Source organism: Epinephelus moara, chromosome 23, assembly GCF_006386435.1.
Source record: "Epinephelus moara isolate mb chromosome 23, YSFRI_EMoa_1.0, whole genome shotgun sequence".
NCBI classification, from domain to species: domain Eukaryota; kingdom Metazoa; phylum Chordata; class Actinopteri; order Perciformes; family Serranidae; genus Epinephelus; species Epinephelus moara.
This window is the reverse complement of record NC_065528.1, coordinates 8726478-8749112: the sequence shown is the minus strand read 5'-3', so window position 1 is coordinate 8749112 and position 22635 is coordinate 8726478. Positions and strand designations below refer to the sequence as shown.

At 41.3% G+C, this 22635-nt stretch overlaps 2 protein-coding genes across 2 annotated transcripts in view; both read right to left on the bottom strand.

Annotated features, from left to right (window-relative positions):
- Positions 1 to 296: 296 nt before the first annotated feature.
- On the bottom strand, positions 297 to 9502 carry phlda1 (pleckstrin homology-like domain, family A, member 1). Its single transcript, XM_050035746.1, has 2 exons — positions 7135 to 9502; positions 297 to 5024 (listed from the first exon to the last, which is right to left on the bottom strand). Exon 1 carries the CDS (start codon positions 7639 to 7641, stop codon positions 7174 to 7176), a length of 468 nt encoding a protein of 155 aa, XP_049891703.1. The 5' UTR covers positions 7642 to 9502; the 3' UTR covers positions 297 to 5024; positions 7135 to 7173.
- A 135-nt stretch (positions 9503 to 9637) lies between these two features.
- nap1l1 (nucleosome assembly protein 1-like 1) overlaps positions 9638 to 22635 on the bottom strand; it is a 31440-nt gene continuing 18442 nt past the window's right edge. The window contains exons 6-15 of the mRNA XM_050035745.1: positions 21866 to 21946; positions 21347 to 21475; positions 21051 to 21122; positions 20825 to 20964; positions 19434 to 19579; positions 19279 to 19298; positions 18910 to 19032; positions 17608 to 17640; positions 17422 to 17472; positions 9638 to 11552 (exon numbers count right to left, since the gene is read on the bottom strand). Coding sequence (XP_049891702.1) covers positions 11514 to 11552; positions 17422 to 17472; positions 17608 to 17640; positions 18910 to 19032; positions 19279 to 19298; positions 19434 to 19579; positions 20825 to 20964; positions 21051 to 21122; positions 21347 to 21475; positions 21866 to 21946 — 834 coding nt within the window. The 3' untranslated portion in view covers positions 9638 to 11513. The remainder of the gene's footprint in view (positions 11553 to 17421; positions 17473 to 17607; positions 17641 to 18909; positions 19033 to 19278; positions 19299 to 19433; positions 19580 to 20824; positions 20965 to 21050; positions 21123 to 21346; positions 21476 to 21865; positions 21947 to 22635) is intronic.

Here is a 22635-nt window from a genome sequence, read left to right as displayed (position 1 = left end):
AATTATAAAGATACACAAAGCAAACACAAAGAGATCCAAAATAACTACAAAAACAGGCAAAACAACCACAAGGACACAAAAAATGACTCTAAAGAGACACACACTAACCACAAAGAGACACAAAATGTCTACAAAGATCCATAAAAGGACTAAAAAATTAAATATTGCCTCAAAGAGACACAAAACTAACACAAGACACAAAATGACCACAAAGTCTGTTGCTCCTATATGGGAGAGGTGGTGGGCCTTTTGTAAAACTGTGCCCAGGGGCCCACTGTCTCATAATCCGCCCATGATTAATGGAAAATAAAGACCAATTTTGGAGGGTCATTTATGTTAACATTAGTAGCAGTTGTTTATTTCTAAATGCATTTGCCATAAAGAGATGCACAGTTTAAACACAAGTAGAAATTAATTCATCTTTAAACATTATTTGAAACTTTACTCTTCATATTAGTAAAAAAAAAAAAAATCATTAACTGGATGTTGCCAATGTAATTGAATATTGTCCATTTTACCCACAAGTTGTGTAAAATTCACACAACTTAACAGAAAATTGTTTGTAAATGTTTAAGCTTTTAGTGACACATAAAATAGTGTTCCCAGAGATTTCAGGGTCTTAGTTATCTCGTCACAGAGTAGTCAGCATAGCACGCTTCTGTAATATTTGTAACTGGCACTTGTGGTCACAGTGGCAGCTGTTCAGCAAAAGTTACATAGTCTGGCTTTAATATTTCTCGCCTGTGATGGTGGTGATCAACGACTTTAGCTGTCTGTTAGCTGTCTAGATTAGAGCGTCTGTTAAATGTCTGAAATGTAAATGCATTACTGTGCCAACCAGTGTGACTTTTTTTTAATGTTTCTGAAGTACAGAAAAATGTTCAAGGACTGGGGTGGCAGGTGACTCTGATGTCCAGACTTTAATATTTAGATAGACAAGCTGCTTTCTCACACAGCAATGTTCCTCTCCAGCAGCAGTGAACCCCTCATGTGTCAGAAAGGATGCCGTCATGTGCACTGTGTTTAATTGAATTAGCTCAGCTTTAGACAGCAGAGTAGTCGGAGCCACGTGTGCTTTTGACATTACGCTCTGGCAGTTTATCTGAGCGGCAACAACTGGCAGTGAAACCCAATTCTCCACACGGCTTCTACTTTTAGACCAGGAAACAGGGGGTGAAAGGTTCAGCAGTTGTAAAGCATGAAAGGCTGGAGACCGACAGAGCAGCAGCTAGTTAAACAGGTCGTTTAGATGACCCCGCCGAACCGCAGGGCTCTGACGCTCATCTGCTGCTCTGAAGAACGAAAGAAACCACATGAGACACTGTGCTATTTTTTTTTTTTTTTTTTTTTTAATGGAATGTATCTTTTCGAGGTATGAAAATAGATCTCACGTTGAAATAAGAAATTGGACAGTGGCTACAAAGGGCACAGCTATAACTGTGTGTGTAATGATGGCAACAGGAAGGCATGTCAGAGAAGCATCACACCAGTCACATTAGATAAAGGGCACAGCTATTACCCTGCGTGGGAGATGACAACAGCACGGAGGCATGTGTTGGTTTGGCTGCAATACACTGGCATGAGGGAAAAGCACTGCAAAACACTTTCAGAAAAACAGGAAACAACATGAGCAATAGTGAAATAACATGTTTCCTGACAGAACAGCACTCCATCATCATGAAAAACAAAAAACAATAGAGGAGGACGTTACCTGTCACGTTCCACTAAATGTTGCCCTGTGTGTTGCCACCTTCAGTTCCACAGCTATCGCATTGTTCAGTCTGTTTATTTATCATGCCTTGTAGTTTAAACATTGCAGATTAGAGATATTGTTTCATGAACGTTTCTCAGAGGCAGAGCTCCTACAGAGGCAGAAACAATCTGATTGGTTGTCATAAATGTCAGTGGGTGGGGCCAAATGGTCTGTTTTAGCTTAATTTAGCTAGCTGGCAAGCTTGAATTGCCATGAAGCACATCAGGTCAAATACAAACATGTTCACAGCATTTGTGATAATGGAAAGTCAGCAGTTAGCTAAGTAGCTATAAAAACAGAGGGATCCTACAAATGACCTTGTGGCAGGGCGACACTGACACGTGATTTCACCAAACCCCCAGGAGCAGCGCTTCAGCTGTAAGGTCACATGACGGGACCAGAAACAAAGAAACGTCTTTAAAATGATTAATGAATCATAAAAACTCTGTATGGTCACAATTTGAGCCTTTGAGTCCAATAAACATTATAATGCAGGAAGAGATGTATTGTAATGGAGTGGTCTAGCCAATTTTTGTGCCATTCACATGTGCGAGGAGTCAAGAGGAAGTCAGTCGCCATATGCCCCCCAGCGAGTGAACCTTACAGAATGTCAGGGGTGTAATCCTGGTGCAGCAAAATACACCTACACATCTTTACCAAACATGTAGTTCTTGAAGTTTGATGATGTGGGCATTGCTCACAGGACTAGTTGCCGAACTCCTGTAGCTGGTGAGCTAAACGCGAACACAATGGAAGCGACTGATTTGTTGCACAAAGCACGCTGGGATACCTTCAGTGAGGACCAAGCAGGCAGCACGAAGACAGGGTGTGGCAATTTAAAAAAATCCAAACAGTGCTGACATTAAGACAGCCAATCAAGCTGCAGCCACAACTGCCTGACTGGCGGTGTAGGGCGGATGCGAGTTTAGGCGAACTGGTCGTCTATAGTGGGCATGCACCGTAACAGCCTGTTGGGAACATGCTGGTACTAGTCAGTCATAGAGATCTCTTGTTACTGACTGTTAAGCTAGATTGTTAGCTCAAAAGAAGCAAGCTAATTCGCAAAACAGCTAGCTTAGTTACCACAGCAGCTAACTTAGGCTACAGTAAGTAAGTTAGAATAATAAAGTAGCTAACTTACAGTAGGTAAGCTGTTTAGCACAGTACCAAACTTACACTACTCGCATAGAACAGAAGCTAACATATGCTGTGTTCAAATGAAACTTGTGGGCTTGTATTTACAACACTGAAAGTTGTGTAGGCCATAGTTGTCTAAAAAGACCTGAATACAGTGTTGAAGGCTGGCCCGTTCATTCTTATGAAGGCTGCTCAGTGGCGCATGAAGCCAAAAACGTTTAACTGCAACGTATAAAATTACCCACATGATCTGCGCTTCTTCTACATCATTGCGCCCATAGAGCAGGCGCAATAGAGACGTCTGCTGGCCGAGCCGGCTACTTTCATTGTCGTGCTTTGCTAACTTGAATGGGGATGATTTAATCTTGTGGCTCCTCTCGACTTGCCAAATGTTATTGAATCAAATGGATCAAGTCCAGACAGTGAAATGAGTCATTCTGCAGAGAAAAAAAATCTCCCTCTAACAATGTAAGTCTATGGGAAAAAGTCTTTCTGGGCCCAGTGGGATCACGTGACGCACAAGGAAGTTCTAATTCTGCTGTTCAGCCACTATGAAAACTGGCTTCAAAGCCCGGCTCACTTCCTGGGGGCCTGGTTTAGGCCTAGACACAGTTATGAACTTGGGACTCTCAGAAAATTTCTTACGAACTCCTCTCTGGAGCACAGTAAACACGACTTCCTCTGAACACATCATTACACTTAAGGTGTGTTCGGAAATACTCATTCCAAGTGCCGGAGCACACTCTGGCACAAACTGGAACATTTGCAAATTGAACACTCTGTTTCTTTAAACAACAACGCTCTCATTTTAGTGTACAGCATCAAATTGGATTTACGAATGCCCCCTAAGCAAGCAAGTTAGCACAGCAGCCAACTTTCATTGAGCAAACTAGTTAGCACAGTAGCTAACTCACACGAAGCAAGCTTAGTTACAGTTAACAGTAGCTAACAGGGAAATAATTTGACACAGTTTATTCAAGAGACCTATTTGTACCATGGACTCCATAACTGTCTACAAACCATGCCTCTTTTGTGGGGCACTTACACTCTGACAAAGTAGGGCTAAAGAAAAATAGTAGGTGCAACACAGCTAATTAGCTACAATAGCATCTCCAGTTTTGACGCAGAAGAGGAAGTAGCTCTGAATGTCCACAGATTTAAAAATTTCATGGTACTTTTCCTCTTTGTTTTTGGCTATCAATTCCAAGTACTACTGTTTTCCTCCACCTTATTGGTTTCAGACTACACCTATCAAGTCAGAGAACATTGGCAATGTGTCCACACCCACTAAGATTTAATGCAACCAGTTAAACTGTCTTCAGAGTATTTAATATAATAAAAACTCAGCTGTGTATGTTACTTACTTACTACTTAACAGCGCTCTTAGCTCGTAGCCACTGAAAACAAACTGAGAGTAATAAGCTTGCGTCTTACTCAGACTTAAGACTTACAAGAAAGCAAGAGATTGCTTTGTTAGCTATGAATGCAGGAAAATGATTGATGCACACAATATAAATATGAAGATGTACTGTGGCTATAAACAAATCAAGCACTCAAACAAATTAGTCATGCAGGTATCTCATCATATATCTATAGTATTTTAGTATAGTATACTCTGAGCTGGAACACTGCACTAGAGAGAGAAATGTAATGGCGTGATTCTTTGGTTCAGTTGAGAAATGAAAACATGGACGATGACACATTCTACCAGGAATGAAGTGATCTGACTAACCTACAGCAACCGTCCTAAGATAATTATATAAGCTTATTCCCAATGGACTTTGTGTGTAACATGTGGGCTAGGAACCTCCGAGTGAGTATTTCTTGTTCCATTCTAGCAACAAACACACTGAACATTCATCAACAACATAACATTTTTTTATAGAAAATATATATACACATCTAATAAATAAGGGATAAACCCAATGCACGGTAGAGTACAGTTGTTTTCTCACATGCTTTTTGTCCATCAGTCTTTTGTGAAATAAGTCTCTGTATTGAAAAGGGGACGCTGGTCTGTGGACACCACGACATGGAAGAGGGGCTCTCCTGGAGAATGGAGCTCTGTGGTGAAGTGGCAGGGGGGGATGCAGCCCGCGTCAATATTCATCCTCCGGCTGAGTGTCCAATTAACCTGCGGATGCAATCAATTAGACAGACTGCAGACTGATGGTGCCTGACACAGGAGGCAAATCTAAAGTCGCTTGAAATGTGGACTCAATATAACGGGACCTCAGGCTGCTCATTTCATTCCAACAGTCTGGATCAAACCGCTGACGCCAACTCATACTGACACAATGGATTTATTTCCTACATAAAAGACATAAGCATGTATCAGAGAGTGAGGATTACTGCTCAGCAGGGCCGTAGTAAGGATTTTAGATCAGATAAATATAAAGACATTTTTATGTGTCATATTTTATCAATTAGGCTCTATTTCATTATCGAAACGTTACAAAGCCTTCTCTAAACTGCTAATAACAGTTTTAGTGATGAAATACCAAACTCTATTTATCAAATTTAAAATTTTAAAACACTAAGTCCACAAACACTGAAAACAAATTTCATTTTAACTTAATCAACATTGCTAAATTCCCCAAATACATGGAAAAGAAATGACCTCAGACCTTGAATGTTGCTACGACCCTGCTGCTCACTAACACTACAGTAAACCCAACTGGCACCGGACGTCAATATGAGGTCAGACAGATGTTGGACTCTTGTGTTCCAAAGACGTTCAGTTTTAGTTGGAATGAAAATCAGGCTGACGACATTTAAAATGTCTACCCAATTTTATGTTGTGCGGACATTGACATCACAATGTTTTGCAGATGTTAGGTTGCGTTCTCCGTACCTCATGACTAAATGTCACTGTCCTACGTCAAGGCGATGTTGGCATGACACGTTTGGAAGACACTGGATTTTAGTTACTTAACAACACAACTTAAAAACCCATAAAATATTGACGGAATCTGTCGTCAGTACTCTACGTCAAACTGATGTTAGATGTTGTGCGGACGTTGGCTTTTGGTCACCTGACGTCACAACCTTAATTCAACCAAATATCATGATGTTGGGGGCCAACTAGGAAGTAAAGCCCTGATCTTGAGGACAAACGTTACTCAAATATCTATTACACAAATTAATTCTGAAGGGGTTTTTGACAAAAGTTCACCTAAAAAAAAATCATTTTTGGAAAATTGTGCTTCTTAAAAAAATAGCAATCCTTTTCCTTACAGTGTTGGGAGGTCATGTTACAGTATCTCCCTTTGCATCATAGCCTGTGCAGGACTAATGTTTCCATGTTTGGTGACTCATGCCTGTAATTTATCACAATGACACAGTGTGACTATATTGTTTCCGGGTGTTTAGTCCATTGATATTTGACCTCTGAGTAATAAAAAGTGTGCCAGGGAGAGCCATGCGTGAAAATGTGTTCAAACAAACACAAAGCAGCTTATTTCACTGACTGACACAAGTCTGAGTGAGATGAGCTGCTGTGGAGCTGGACTGTACAGCTCCATACGCTTGGCTCAGATGTGCCACATATTGCTGAGTGTGCTACAGTTTAGGTTTGTGTCAATGTATGTGCATAAAGTGAAACACATCAGGGATTCAGCTGGCCGCCTTTGATTTTTGCACGCAATCTGTGCATCTTTACGCTTAATTTGGAGTCTCTGGTGCATATTAGTTTTCACATGTTCAGCTTTAACACTGTGGACTTACTAAACATCTTCCAACGTTGATTCAGTCATGTCAGTCTAGTTTTAAATGGATTATATAAACAAATATTCATCTTTCCAGTCTTGATGTAAATAACTAAACTACGTGCATAATTTAAATCTATTTATTTTGTCACTGATGAGGAGAAGCCCTCCTTGTAGGAAATATTAAACCTGCCTGGTAATGGATATCCAGCACATTTTCCTGCGGAGGATTTCACCTCCATGAGGGGGACATATAGGCAGGCCTATAGCAGAGGCTCCCAAACTTTTCTTTACGCCAAAGTAAATCCACATTTTGTACGATTTCGTCCCCTTCAGGCAGAATAATCGCTCAGGGTTTGATCTGTGAGGGAGGACTGTTACCTGAGATGAAAACATGCGTCCTCTGTCTTAGCACAAATATCCAGGGAATACAACAAAACCAAAACACGGGTCCTTAATTTGGAGGGGGCTCCCCAGGTGGTCCCCAGACCTGGGAAGCCCCCCCTATCAATCTTGCTTTCTCTGTAGCTGTCTTACCGCTGATGGTGCACCAATGTCCGCGGGACTCGCCGCAGGTCACGCAACGTTTGGCGAGCTGCGGATCGTCTTCTGTCCGGGCATCTGCACGACGAGCAGCTGCTGCTTCTGCCGGGTGGACTTGACGGCCAGGATCGCCTGCCGGTTCTTGTACTGGACCATCTGCAAGGTGATCTCCGCGTTCCAGCCCTCGTCCTGCGGGCACCTGAAGTCGATCTCCTTCCCCTCCGTCATGACCACCGTGAAGTAGACGTACTTGCCCTTCCGCTCCACGCAGTCCACCGTCTTCATGTTGGCGAAGTGCAGCTCCTTGACTTTGCCCGCGTCCCCTCCGCCGCCGCCGTGCTGCGGCTGGTGGTGCTGCGGCTGGTCGTGCTGCTTGGGCGGCAGCAGCAGCACGCCGTCCTCGGTCAGGACGCAGTGCTTCTTCTTCCAGAGCTGCAGCAGCCCGTCGCTCCGCTTCTCCAGCAAACCCTCCTTGAACACCTTCCTCCCGTTTTCCAGCATCTTCACCTGCACGCCTCAGGCTTCCACCTCCCTGGCTGCTGTAATGGACGGACGGATGGACAGATGCACGGCTGTCTATCCCGGAGCAGAAGGCATGAGATGCTGCTGTGACTGCGGTGCTGTGCGGCGCTGTGTGTAGTGAGGAGGCTGCCTGGCCGTCTGGCTGTCTGGCTGCTGGTCACAGTGTGTGAGGGGGATTTGGGGGCGGGAGGGGTCTGCTGGAGAGGTGCGCCGCCCCCCTCAGTGACACCCAGCCTCCCGAGACACTGAAAACAACAACTGCCTACTAATAAGAACAATCATTTGAATTTTATTTTGAAAGTCAATTCATTATTTTTGATTTTTTTTTTTTTTTGTATTTTAAAATTAGATTGTTTATATTGAAATAATGTTATTAGGAGAATATAATGCCCTATACACAAACAGTAGGTGAGATGCTATGATATACAGTACAGTTTACACTATTTATATTCTGAACTGTATAGATCATGAATGCACCAACAGTCATATTTTAGTTTAATTTCACTGGGACAAAGTAACACCTATAATAAAATTTGATAATGTAAATAACACTAAGATGCTGTGTCCACTTGTTAAGGCTTTGTCAGAGATGTGGTCATGTGGTCAGTACAATTTCTGAGGTACTCATGCTTCAGTTTTTCCATTTTATTATTATGGATTGTATTCACTTGGATTTTATCCAGATTTTAACATTTTTATTTATATACTTGGATTATATATCAGATTTTTTTTTTTTTTTTTAGATTTATGGATTTCATCCTGATTTGAAAGTGTTATTTCCATATTTGGATTACATGCAAAGTATTTAGATTTTTGGATTTTATACATATGTCAGTGTCATTTTCATATTTGGATAACTTCCATTTTTTAAAAAAAGATTTCGTGATTTTATCCTTATTGTACTGTTATTTCTTTGTTTGGATTAGATCTTTTTTTTTTTAGATTTCTTGATTTTATCCTGATTGTAGCGATATTTCCTTATGTGGATTATACCCGATTTTCTTTTAGATTTCTGGAATTTATCCCAATGTCAAAATTTTATTTCCATATTTGGATCATATCTGAATGTTTTTGATATCTGGATAAGATCACAGGTCTGGGGTTAGGGGTGGAGGCTCTCAAGATAAATCTGAGGAGTCTCAAAATGATTAAAGGCATAAGAAAGTAAGGTAAATGTTAGAAACACTGCTGTAGAGGGAAAATATTATTTATACAACATGACTGTGGTTTGCAACTGGCAGGCAAAATATGTATTAAACAATCCAACATTATAAAGTCCCTGAAATTGCCTCAACCGCCCCCCAACAAGTTACAGTATGCTGCTTTGATGCTTGTGTACCTGTAATGATCTATATAATATACTGTATAACAATAAAAGGGACCATTCAGTGCTTTTAAACATGTTTTGATGTGAATATTCATGTACCTTGACTTCTTCCATCACTGGTAGTGTTGCTTTAGATCACACTACCTTACCCAGTGTTTTAATTTGGTCAACTATGAACAGCTTAGTCAGTGTGAGAAATTCATCAGGCAAACTGAGACTTTGGTGTGACATTAACAACTACCATCTGTAATCTAACAGTTTTAAAGCCTTTCTATTTTAAATTTGTATCACTGTTACAGGATTAGGTCTAATGGCTCTGTGTGTCAGTGTGGTATCTGATGTGGTCAAACCATATTCCCCATGGAGGTCAGCGTTTTTTCAGATGCTGTAGAATCTCACAGCAATGTCGCCCTCTTCTGGCAGGTGGCTGTGCATGAAGGTATTTGACTACCAGTCCAACAATCAGCAGCTTGTAGTGGCTGTTTCATTTGTGTAAATGTTTTGGAAGAAGGACTGTTCACAATTGTAATACAAAGGAAATAATAATCAGGTTTCTGTCAGTGGCTGTGATTGTCTTGGCAATGTGTAGACATTTTTTATCTGCGAATGTACATGAACACATAAACACAGACAGCCAACCATATTAGACATGTTTAACCAATTTATTCATGAACATACACGTACAGTTATTGAGTACATTAGTATTTTTGTAGCATAGCATTTTGCCTTGACAACAGCTGCTCAGAAGGACCCTACAGAAACCCATTCACGTCCTTTTCCAATGAACATGATCTGAATACTCCCTGCAGAATGAGAAGTACCCTGGCTCTCCACAGTGGGCATGATGCTGCCCAACACAACCAGCACGTGGCTGGTTTCACAACTGAAGAAGGCATTAAGAATGGAGTGGGAGGGAGGCAGGCTACGGTTTCTTCTCGGTGCCCCTCCTGGCTTTAAGTATTGCTCTGACATGCTTCCCTGTGGCCTTCTGGGTAACAAAGGAAGGAGTTTTGGGTAGGGAGGGTGGTGGGTCATTGGCCAATACAATGGCCTTATCACGCGTCCCCTCTTTCTTTCACAGTGATTAAAATGAACCGAGACCTCAGGGGCTGGGCTGAGGTCCGCGTGAGTCACCTGACCGGTCACAAATTGGTGACGCAAGAGGTAAATGTCATAAACTGATGAAAAAAAAGGGGAGGGTTGGTGAACCTGACGTGTCCACAGACACTTCAAAACCTGGTTTGGACTTTTCCTTTTAGTTCGCTGTGCTACATCTGCCCAACCCTGTTCCTACAAAGCCTCTCTGAACAGGCCAAGTGTGCCTCCCCCGGTAAGAAAGGCAATGCACCTAAAAACCAGATAGCACAAGTTGAACTCTCCACAGAGCGGGGTTACAGCACCGCCCCCTGTGGCTGTTTAGGCAGGGGGCGTCAAACAAAGTGCTGCTTACAAGGAGTACTCAGACAGCTAACCAATGATAGGACGCCACCAGTACACCACACACTAGGACAAAGTGCTATAGAAAAGACGACAGCCACTGCGAGCCTACGAGGAGCCTGAAGCACTGAGTCACTGGGGCTAGGCAGCCCCGAACTGGCCATCCCACCAAACCGTCTCAGCCTCTTCCTCAGCATAAGAATTCTCTGGAATGTTAAAGAGACTTGACCAGACTGTGCTGAGCCCTGGGAGCGACCCACGATGTGACGCAGAGGTCGAAACAAACTTCTTTTTGGTTCAATTTAGATGAGCCCGTCCAGTTAGACAGAAGTGGACTCCCTTTGAAGAGAGGTTCACCGACGGTGCCAGCCAGTCTGCTTACTGGAATGTATCGAGAGTGGAAAGTAGTTGAGCACAAGTGGCGCAGGAAGTGGCCAAAAACACCAACTCCGGATCCCATGCTCAGCAAGATTAGATAAACTGGAATAGACACCCGGCTGCGGGTCACCCATCTGTCCTCCGTCACTAGAGCTGGAAATGCTACAGTGCTTTTACAAGTGCTAAAGGCCCCACTAAGAATTAAAAAAAAAAAATATATTCACCTGGGACGACCGGAACTGACCAACCTGGAACTTTGGTAGGAGGAAGAGGAGGGGGAAAGGGGGGGTTGTAAATTGACGTTGCCGCGATGCAGTCTAAACCACAGCTGTTGTCTAAGAGCAAATACAACAAAAGACTTCACAAGAACCCAAACTAGTTTTAGCAGTGAAGAAACAAGTTCATGCTTTTGAGGGAGATTTTTTTTCCTGTATTCTATCTATTGTACAGAGAAGGAGGAAGAGAAGGAAAAAACAGGTCTAGTAAAATACTATGTATATTGAGCCACACAGCTCCCAGTATATTACCATGAGTTTTTGTAACAAAAATCTTGAAACTTTTTTTTTCTTCAAATTCTCTACCAAGAAAAATACAAAACATTATAAGGCGGTAAGTAACTATTTTTTTAAATCTGTTTTTTCTTTTTTTTTCCTTTTAATTTGAGAAGCCGTTACAGTGCAGTTGATCCTCAAGGCAGCCAGGCCAGGCTTCACTGCTGCTTGCACTCAGCTGGGGGGGCTGCATCCTTCTGTAAGAAATCACAGGGGGCGGGAGGGAGGGCTGGTTGTTAAGATGAAAAACCACTCTAAACACAGACAGACACAGACACACACGCCTGACATACCAAAACCACATCTACACACAGCAAAGCCAATTCAATACCTGAAACATTCAACAAGCTGCCACAAATTCTAAAAAAAACATCTGAAAAGTTCCTCATGTCTGACTTTATAACACGAACAACATATCTTAAAGATATGAACTGGGGATGGCCACTCGTACTTGAGTCCCTGACTTGGACATCAGTATTTGTTCATTAGAGTAATCGCTGCCCAACCTCTCACATGTGAACATGACTTTTGGATTTATTTATTTTTTTATTAATATTCAATATAGCTAAAATCTTCTTTTACTGTAGAGCTGCGTGCAGTGTATTGCCCCACTGTCCCGTTCTCTCTGTTTATCATGAGACTACTGCTGCGTGTGAGCTCAGTGCTGGGGACAATTTGTGAGAGTCCGCCGGCATACAATCACACAGCAGGACTAACTGTTAGCAACACATGGCTAACATCACCCAACAGTTATTGACAAGTTTAACAAACTGTTTTGGTGTCATCATGTGTTCGTTGGAACCGACAAACAGCTCAGTATCAGATTTTGATGCTGCCAAGATGGTCCTTCAGTGCTGCGTCTAACCTATGTAACGGCAGCAACAGAAAGTTTATTTATGTTAACGGTGAGTCTATGGATTAAATGGTTAATTAAAGCCTTGTTCAATCAATTAATTTTAAATTTACATTCTTACTGATATATGCAATCAATTTAACACACTAAAGGAATAACTGCAGAGGAATAGTTTGATATTTGGGAAATTATCTTTTTATCTTTCCAGCAGAGAGTTAGATAAGATACCACTCTCCTATCTGTTGATTATGAAGCTAGAGCCAGGAGACTGTTAGCTTAGCACAGAGACAGAAAACTATTAACCTGTCCACATGTAACCAAATCAGCTTCCCGGCCCCTCTAAAACTCCAAATATGTTGAAGCTCAGTTGTTTCATCTGTACAAAAACCACAAACCAACAGTAAAACCCCAGATCCTTTACCCCTTTCCACTTTTTATGTTAAGTTGTGCTAACGTAAGTGCTGGCTCCATATTTACTGTACAGACATGAGGGTGGTATTGATCTGATCCAGCTCTCAGCAGAAAAGTGCATTTCCCAAAATGCCATACTGTTCCTTTGACCAGTCAAATCAAGACTGAAGCTGCTGAGCACTTTGGTGTCAAGTGAGGTGAAGGACCACAGGGCCTCTCTCTATGAAGAGGACCTGTTGATTTTTATTGTTGGGGGGTGGGTGGGGGGTGGGGGGTGTTTGTGGAGAGACCAGTACTTCACTGCCCTCAAAGTGAAGAAGAAGAATTAACACTTGAGTGCACATTGGCTCAGTACAGTCTGCAATGAAGCTAGACAAACACTGGAGTTTTAAGTGGCTCACAGAGCTTATGTACTCTCAAATATCAGACTGTGTAATGGAGGCAGTTTCTAAATGACCTCAAATATATCTTTGGTATTTCTGTACTGAAATGTTTTGTTACTTACTGTCTGACATGCTGTACATCATTACTGATATCAGTGATAAGATAAATCAGCTGATAGTAAAGGCTCAGCCAAAAAAAAGCACATATCAGATTACGGAACATTAAACCAACAAATATGAGCCTTGGAACATATTAAATCAGCATAATCCCCATTGGTTAATGATTAAAATGTTTCGGTATTAAGTTTGTAGACAGAAAACTTAATATTGTGACAAGGGATGTGTAATGAGATTATATAGCTGATTTTTTGAGCCCTTGGTTAAGTATATACTTTGAAAGAAACAAAGCTCTTTTCCAAATACGCTTAAAGAGCTTATTTTGGCGTTGCTGCTACAGGATATTAAATGTAAACACTTGAAACACAACCTCAGGCCATTATGCTCAAATCAATTAGCTGCCAAAAAACAAAGGAAACACTTGAGTAAATAAGGGATGAAGAGTGCAGAGAGATAATTAAGACCCCATCATACTTGGGGTCGGGCGTCCTTCCAGCAGACATTAGACACTTCTGGAGGTGACGGCACGCTGCAGCTGTTCAGGCTGCTCTCCATGGCCTGATGCCACAGTGACTGCACAGGGTAAGGTCATTTTAGCTATAGTGCAATACATTTGGCCGTAGCTGAACTCTTGACAGTTTGGAGTCCAAAAATAGTGCTCTGTGTGAGACAAGACTTCACACAGTGTCTCTTTTTTCTTTTTTTAGCAAAATACCCAAATATGAGCTCTACTTCTATTACAGACTATGATGTAGCGTCTTTTGAAAGACTTAGTCTTGACAGTTTTTACATGGTTTTATCTGCTGCAAGCAATTGAGTTTCTAATGAAAACAACAGAAAACAGCCCATTATTGCTGACAATCATGGCACCCTCAGAGAGATATAAACACTTTGTTGGCATTTCTTGTATTCTGGTAATCTGCCAGCTATCGGTTCGGCTTTATTTCAAACACAAACAGCCCCCCAAGGCCATTATCCCAACATTAAAAGCAGATCTATAGAGAAAAGGCAGCTGAACAGAACTAATGTGAACAGGAAGGAGGATTAAAAACCATGGACAAATGGACCAATGATATTTAAATGGGTATTAAAAACAAACATCCATAAACAAAAAGCACAGAATTTATGGCAGACAAATTCTCATCTTGACAAAAACTCAAAAACTGGCCTGCATTTGTGGACGGGACGAGTTCAACATGGTGGAGAAGAAAGGAAAGGGAAGGCTGGACTAGCTTCAACATACAGAAATAATACAGGTGCAAATGCAGACTCACTATGGGTTAAACTCCAAAAAACCAACAACAAACCGGTGGGTTAGTAAGTTGGGAGGGTGCAGCACGGCGGCAGAGGAGGAGGGTGCTCATGTGTGGGGTGGGGGGGTGCAAAGAGATGGAGGATTGAAAAACGGGAGGAAAGGTAAAGCAAAACCCAAAACTGAGAGGGCAGGAGAGGGTGAAGGGTTGGGGGTGTGATGGTAGTAAGCTGACAAGTCACAAGCTGTACCTACCAGGATAGGGTTATTTTTCTATTGTCACCACTTAAACCTAGTGAGGAAAAATTTAAAGAGTAGCTGACAAAAGATGCCAAAGTGACCGGAGATGAAGAAACATTAATGAATAGGAGAAAAAAAAAAAAAAAAAAAAAAAAAACTAGCAGAATACAGAATGTCAAAGACGTTTTTGTTTAGCAAAGCAGCAGAGGTCATGCTTGTTTATATCGTGTCGTGTCAGACTTAAAAGCTGCTCAAGTCCGAAAAAAGAGACTACAAGAAGTACACTTTTAATACATTATGTATCAAGAGATTTCCATTTGTCTTATTGTTGCTTGCAATACTTCTGAGGTTGCATAGCTTCCCTTCTGCAAACTGTTTATTCACAGTTTTTCAGCTACATTAGCTCCATCAGGAAGGCAGCGAAGCAGAAAATATCAGTGGATAAACAGAGCCTACAGGAGAGGACCCGCTATTTATTTGTCTCTGTGAAATTACAATAAACCTCTGAAGGTTTGCACTTAATTATGCGTGCCTGATTTCATTCCAACTAACTTCTTTTTTAAATTATATATTTATTGTGTCAAAGCTTCCTGCTCAAATAATGCATTTGAAAAAGGCATAATATTCATAGCTATGATTGAAATGAATATTGTATGCGAGTTAAAATTTCACTGGAGTCCTCGTCCTTCCCTTAAAAAGGGACAGTTTACTGCCACCCAACAAAACTAATTTTTCCTCTTACCTGTGGTGTTATTTATCTAGATTGTTTTGGTGTGAGTTACTGAGTGTTGGAGATATCATCCGTAGAGATGTCTGTCTTCTCTCCAATATAATGGAGCAAGATAGCACTCAGCTTGTGGTGCTCTAGGAACTGGAAATGTGCACTCAGGTAGCTCTCAGGCTGCTCACAGCCACTCTAGACAATTCTTGTTTTTCCAGCAGATGCCTTTCAGAAGCTTCTAGAGGCTCAGACAAACATGTGCCTTGTCTGTATTTGACAGAGCTACAGCATAACTGGACTGAACTTGCCTGTAGCACAACAAAGTAGGAACTAACAATAAACAGTATTAAACAGACCAAAAAAGAAACCATTTAACTACATAGCCTGCTAAATTATGATACAAGCACAGGTATCAAGGTATAAATACCAAATCAACAAAATCTCCAAGTCTAGCAAACACTCCGCTTCTGAAAGGCTCCCTGCAGAGGATGGAGACAAAAAAAAAAAAAAACAGGTGGCAGCCGGACGGTGGCAAGCTGCAGCCAGTGAAATTGTCCCTCCTGACTCCCTTACCGTCAAGATGACAAGCTAAAACAACAAAAATGGTGACAAACTCATCTTGTATTGTGTCCAACTTTAGTGTGTCTTAACATATCATGTATGGAATTAATTTGCATATTCTCTAGTTAAAAATGAAAACAAGCTTTTCTCTGGATGTCATTTTTCAAGCAAGGATGAAGGTTAAGATGTAACCTGCAACAGACGGTAATGCTTGTTTTTTTTCAGCCAAGATGATTTCTGGAAAACTTGCAGCCTCTACCAGCTGATTAAGAGGAGTGAGGATCCAGCAGTTAATGACAATATAAAGGAGTCAACAAAATAGGTTTTTCAACAATAATGAAACACTGCAACCATAAGACATCCTCAAGCATAGAGTCAAGCACACAAAATATTAGGCTGATTGGTCCAGTAGTAGTCCAGATAAGTTACCGACAAATGGACACACACACACACACACACTCACATAACCAAAGGATGATCCCCTTTAGGCTTACATCTGGCGGAGATAACTATTTTCTTTGTGACAAACTACACTGGCCAGCCATATCACCATGCAGAAGGAAACCATGTAAACATTAACCTCCTCCCTAAGCTGTACCGTTAGCTAGCACTAGATGCATGCTTCCTTCTGCATACTGGTACAGTTGGCGGATGTAGTGCGGTTAGAAAGAAAATAGTTCCCACACCAAACTGCTCACAACAAGGTCTGTAGATTATCTTAAGTAACCAGGTCATGATTTCTGAAGGGCGACATTGCTGTTGAGTTTTTCAAATGTTTTTTTTTGGCACTTTGAGCACCGCAAGCTGAGTGCCATCTAGTTACATTATACTGAGAAGAAGGCAGAAATCTTTATGGCGGATATCTCCAACACTTGATAACTTACACCAAAACAATCTAGGGTTATAAACAGTACTAAGAGGTAAGAGAAAAAATATGTAGTTTGATTTTGGGGTGAACTGCCCCTTTAAGGCATATGAGGTCTGTGTTTTTGCATTAGGTTAAGGTTCAGGTTTTGGTAACAACATGCAACAATCAGACTTAACTGACTGGTGAAAAGTAATTTTGAAAATACAGGCTCAGGATCTGGTTAAGACAAAGGTGAAGAGGAAAAATATCTGCTAGGGGAGTGTTTTGGGGTATTTTTATTTGTCTGGGAGCCAAATCAAGATCACGACAACAAAATAAAAGCTGAAGCAAACCAAAAGCTGGTGTAAAATGAGATGCATTTGACAGTATGTATTCTGTATGTTGAAATCTAACAAGTCAAATTAGGACAGCCGTTCTCTACCTGCAGCTCAGGAACCCCCGTAATGATGGCGTAATGCAAAATGTTTCTCGCTGTAACATTAAAGTTCATTCATGAACTTGAAGGTTCTGAGAGATTACTGCAGCTATCAGTGGCCTACAGCAGGAACTGCTTTGCCTTTTGGAAAGAGCATCCTGAGCCAACAAAGTTGAGAACAGCTGAGTAAGGTCTTTCTCAGGACACCAGAGATCTTTAGAGAGAGAGAGGATCTGTGGTCTCACCTTGGGATCATAGTCGGGGTCGTTCTCCTCATCAGCCTCCTCCTCTCCTTCCTGAACACACAGCACAGAACAACTTCAGGCCACTGGCTTTCCTCAGCCACATTAACAGTTATCCCCATCTATCTCAACACTAACACCAAACATACATTTTATACATTATATATGAGTGGCCCTAAGTAGTCTCACCTCATCATCCGCCTCCTCTCCCTCTTCATCGTACTGTAAAACACAAACATGAGGATTAGCTGGAAAACATGTGAAAAGAGTCACGCCTAGAGGAGCTGGATTCAACATTCGGAGCACACTGGGACCCATAACCCCCCATATAAGCACAGTGCAGAGCAGTGCTGTCACAATAATGGAATTTCTAACTTCGATACAATACCTTGAAAGTATAGAAATTTGATACAATTTTAGATACCACAGGCAAAAGCTGACAGAGGGCATGAAATTTTAAACTTTCCATCAGAATCAATATGTATCAATAAATATATATTTTTGACAACAGAGCACAGTTGCAGCGAATAACTAGCCTGTGGAATAAACTCGCAGGGACTCACATGCACTACCCTGCATGTGCAGCTGGACCATCTACCACAACAACCAACAGAGAACATCAGGCTATAACTAGGGATGCACAATATACATCAGGCCGATAATGTGATATTTTAATAATTCTGCATTATTCCGATAATTCCAATTACAGCCGATAAATAGCACCGATCATGTTGGCATGTATGGAGGAGTCATAGCTGTGTTCTTTGTTTTGGTTTTGTTAGCAATAGTGATGTCAGGTTGATTTGGTTAGGTCAGGGCTATGGAATATTAAATCATCCATATTTTCTCACTACATTTTAGCCTTTTTTGACCCTCAGTTTTCCATAAACTACAGGTTATACACTTCTTTTTAAAATACAAAAATGTGAACTTGTCGGTTATCGGAAGGAGCAAGCTGAAAAAATCCATATCGGTGCATCCCTAGTTAGAGCACACACAAAGGTAGCATGACTTCATTATCTGCTAAGGACGCCATTACTCTACTGTATATCTACATAGCAAACAGTGGTTTGCTGCCATATTAATGCTCTGAATGTAGCATACAGAACCTTGAACCTTGCATAATGCCCCCCCCCCCATAATAAATCTAACAGCCACACATTTTAAGTTAAGATTACCCAACTGCTGAGAAATCCACCATTAGAACAGTTGGTAATTACCATAATTACTACAAAACCAACTAATAAATAATGTCTCTCCCACACTACTACCAGAACATTCCTCACAACCTGTAACAGCTAAAAACAGAGCAGAGCTTGTCTCTTTCCCTCATTTGCTCCCTTGAGAAAGCCACAACGTAGTAGTAGTCAAGCAGAGCACATTGAAACTTCTGTAACGATGGCATGTGTTTATTCCAATATGGCCAAGTTTACAACAAGTTCAGCCAAACTAAAGAAGGTGACAAACTTAAGATTAGACGCCAACACTCACATCGTCGTCGTCATCCTCGATGGCCTCTCCTGTGAAGTAGAGCACAGCCCGAGGTACGATACGCTCACGGATGAAGTGGCCGATTTCAAAGTCTGCAGCCAGGACCGCCTCCGAGTCCTCATCCTAAAGACAGACAGGCCAGTCACAGTTTATTCAGGCATGGCAAACAGCTTTTATTTAGGTTTTTAAATAAAGTATTCAGAACTTGACTCAAGGTTAGGTTACAGTTCTATTTGGACCTGAATCCAAGTTATGTTTGGTCATTGAGCTGAACAGCTAATATGTACTATACCTGGGGAAACAAGATAATTAAAAAATTACTACATTTAAAAAGGAATTCAAAGGTGTTAAGGAAGTAGAGCAACTTACCAGCTCTCCATTTTCTGGAACTGTAAACAAGTGGAGATAAATAAAGTTGGTGAAACCACACAGATGTGTAGACGCACAAATCCAACCGATTACTTAATGAGCAAATTAACTATTACAAAAAATAACTATGTACAGGCTAAACATTTCTGCCTTACCCTCTGGTGGGGTGAAGAAGTTGAAGAAGGAGTCGTTGGGGACTGTTTTGGTGACCGTCCTCACTGTGCCGCGGCCCTTGTGCTTCTGTTTCTTCTTGATTGTTTTCAACGTGACGTTCTTGCCCTTCGTCCACTCAATCGTGCAACTGCGGTGAAACACGAGCAGGGAGGAGGCAGCGGGAGAAAAAAAGCATGGTCAGTATCCAACATTTTAAATGTCACATCTAAATTGCATCTTGGGTTTATTTTAGGAATCTAGCTGGTGAGGTTGCTGATATCTACTTAGAAATGATTCACAGAGAAAAGAGGCAGACAGATAATAGATACACGGAGAAATGTTTGGTGCAGGTCATGCTGACTGTTGGAGGTATTTTATTAAATAATGAGGCTGACATTATACACAGTCGCAAGAAGTTTTACAGACTGAAATCGAATGACGTTACTGAATATTCCTCATCATTTTCATAGAAACTAAGACGACTGCAATGACAACAAAGACATTTCATTTAGGAATGCACCAAGTAAGAAATTCTGGACTGTATTTTTGTTGTTTATTTTGTTCTGTTCAAACGCCCTTTAGTGCCAGGGAAACAGTTCTTCATTAAACTACCTTTGTATGAATACAAATTCATACAAATTTATGAAACAACCTTTAATATTACCTTCTTTCACGGTAAAATGTTTTTTATAACTGCTTCAAAAGCCTTTTTACTGTATATATATTATAATTCCCTTTCTAATATCTATTTTATATTGCCATGAAAACAGACACGTTTCTCCTTCAAACAGCTGGATTTATTCAAGATAATCGCCAAAAACTACATTTGACAATATTGATCACATTATATTTTACCTTTGCCCTATACTAATTTTTACTGAATATAGCTTGAACACATCATAATGTGACTCAATACAGCCTCTATCAGCTGAAAGTTGATAGAGGCACCACCGGCTGCTAACAGTAAACATTAACCAGCTCTCCTCGTGCTGTTGTCAACACAGATTAGTTGTTCTAATCTGTGTTGCGTCCTTTCATACCAAAAGGCATCCCAGAAAGATCTGTTGTCCCAAACAAATATACTATTGTCCCTAGGTTGACAGGACGCCGTTAGTCTTGAGCCCTGCTTTGTAGCCTGCGCAAAAGTGATGTAACACAACAGAAAAACATCAGCCACTGTCATCGGTGAGTGGCATCTTGTGTCGATAGGCCAGTGGCAGTTAACAGGGCGAATATCTGCCGATAAATTGGTGCATCCCTAATTTCATTACTACAGAACTGATAAAAGAAAAACTGTCCATTGATTGTCCTACCAGGAACACACCACACAATACCACAACTTATTTATGACTGACTACATTTAACTGAATGTAAAACGGTTGTGTGTGCTCACCCCGTGCAGCACATGATCTCTGGTCCATCGAAGGAGAAGGGGTCGCTCTCGTCGGGCTCTGACCTCATCTTGTAGGTTTTTGTCAACACTGTGTTTGTGAAGAAGTCGTTGGGCTCAAAGTGGAACTCTAACGTGAAGCTCTGTGGAAGACCGAATGAGATCCAAATTATAGAAAGAAAGTCAACAAAGTGGCTCCAGCTATTTAACATGAGTCATGCTCACTCACCATGGGCTGTCCTGGATCTGAGAACTTTACTTTAATATCTTGTAAATGTTTAAGGATGGGTTCATCGTGTTCCTGCGGAGAGAAAGCACCACAGCACTCAGAACAGCATCCAGCATGTGTTTCCATTTTACCATAGGAGGACTGTGCCATTTTTTGTCATAATCCACACTGCAAAGCCATGCTCTACACAACTCGGCCAGCAGGTGGAGGCAAACCCTGATTTTTCATTACTGGAAGCAAATACTGTGTGTGACCTATTTTTACTGGCGCTCCAGCAGCCGTCTGGATGAACCTACCTGCAGCATGTCGCTGAGCAGGTCCACGTTTTTGAAAACCGTTAACCAGAACTCGGGGATGCCTTTGGGGTCCTCCTTCTCCTCATCCTTCTTCTCTTCCTCTAATTTGGCCTTCTCCTTCATCTCATCCTGGTTGAGGGAGACATTTTCTCTTCAAAATAATGCTTGCTCAACCATTTTTCTTTTCACATATCATGCCGTATGGAACAAAGAGCTTTTCACCACCTACATCCCAAAGACGGCACCCAGCACTGGGGATTAGATGGAGGGAAAAAAAATATAGCAAAGGAACTAGCTCCATTTTATGCTCAAAAACAGAATAGATCAGAATAAACTTAAATCCTATGTTCTTCCTTTTGAGCTGCATGCTGTGCTGCCATTTTGGGAACTGAAGCTGAATCTGTTCTGGGTGAGACTATTAGCTACAAGCATGAAATGAAAGAGGAAAAGCAGAAACCAAAGTGTTCAGTCAGACAGGAAGCATGCAGGTGTATACGTCACCTGTACCTGCTTACTTACTGTCAGCTCTTCCTCCTCATCTGCCTTCCATTCACATTCCTCGTCTGTGGGCTCATAAGCTGCTTTCACTATGTCACTTCTCTGCAACCAACAGGAGAAAACAAGTTCAGGTTTGCATCAGTGGCATCATGTTTTATCATGTGAATCTTCCAGTGGAGAGAGAACAAGGTCATTTGTTAAAATGAAGTGTGAATCATTTCAGTGAGAACGTAGCCTATTCTTGGGAAAGTGGCTTTCCATCCTGTTTGTTTACATGAAAACAGAGCCTTTAACGCTGCATTAGTGATGTGCGGGCAGACCATCTAAAAAATGGTCTACACAGGTAAGTCGACTCTTAACAACAACTCAGCAAGATTCAAATGAATGGAGTCAACCTCACTTGATAAGAAAGTCACATGTCACTTGCCATGTTTTCATAATGCAGTCCTCCATACTAAAGAACACGGTCAGTACTGCTGAGTCATGAGTCAAAAGCAGTGAAACAATTTGATTGCCAACAAAGAGTACTTTCAATGCAACTACAGAAACTGTCCAGTTTACTATAAAGTCTCATAAATTTGAAGACTAGCTGTTCTATTAGCCTTTACCTCCTAAGTCATTATCTTACTATAATGGCGAAAACTCTGTCTGTGGGTGTGTCTGTTCCACGTTTTTCTCCTCACTGACTTGGTCAATCCATGTGACATTTGGCACAGTGGTAGAGGGTCATGGGAGGATGTGAATGAAGCAATATTACATCAATTGGCCAAAGGGGGGCGCTATAGCAACCG

What these genes read in the sequence shown, in the direction of transcription:
- phlda1 (XM_050035746.1), bottom strand. Translation starts at nt 7,641, where the DNA reads ATGCTGGAAAACGGGAGGAAGGTGTTCAAGGAGGGTTTGCTGGAGAAG.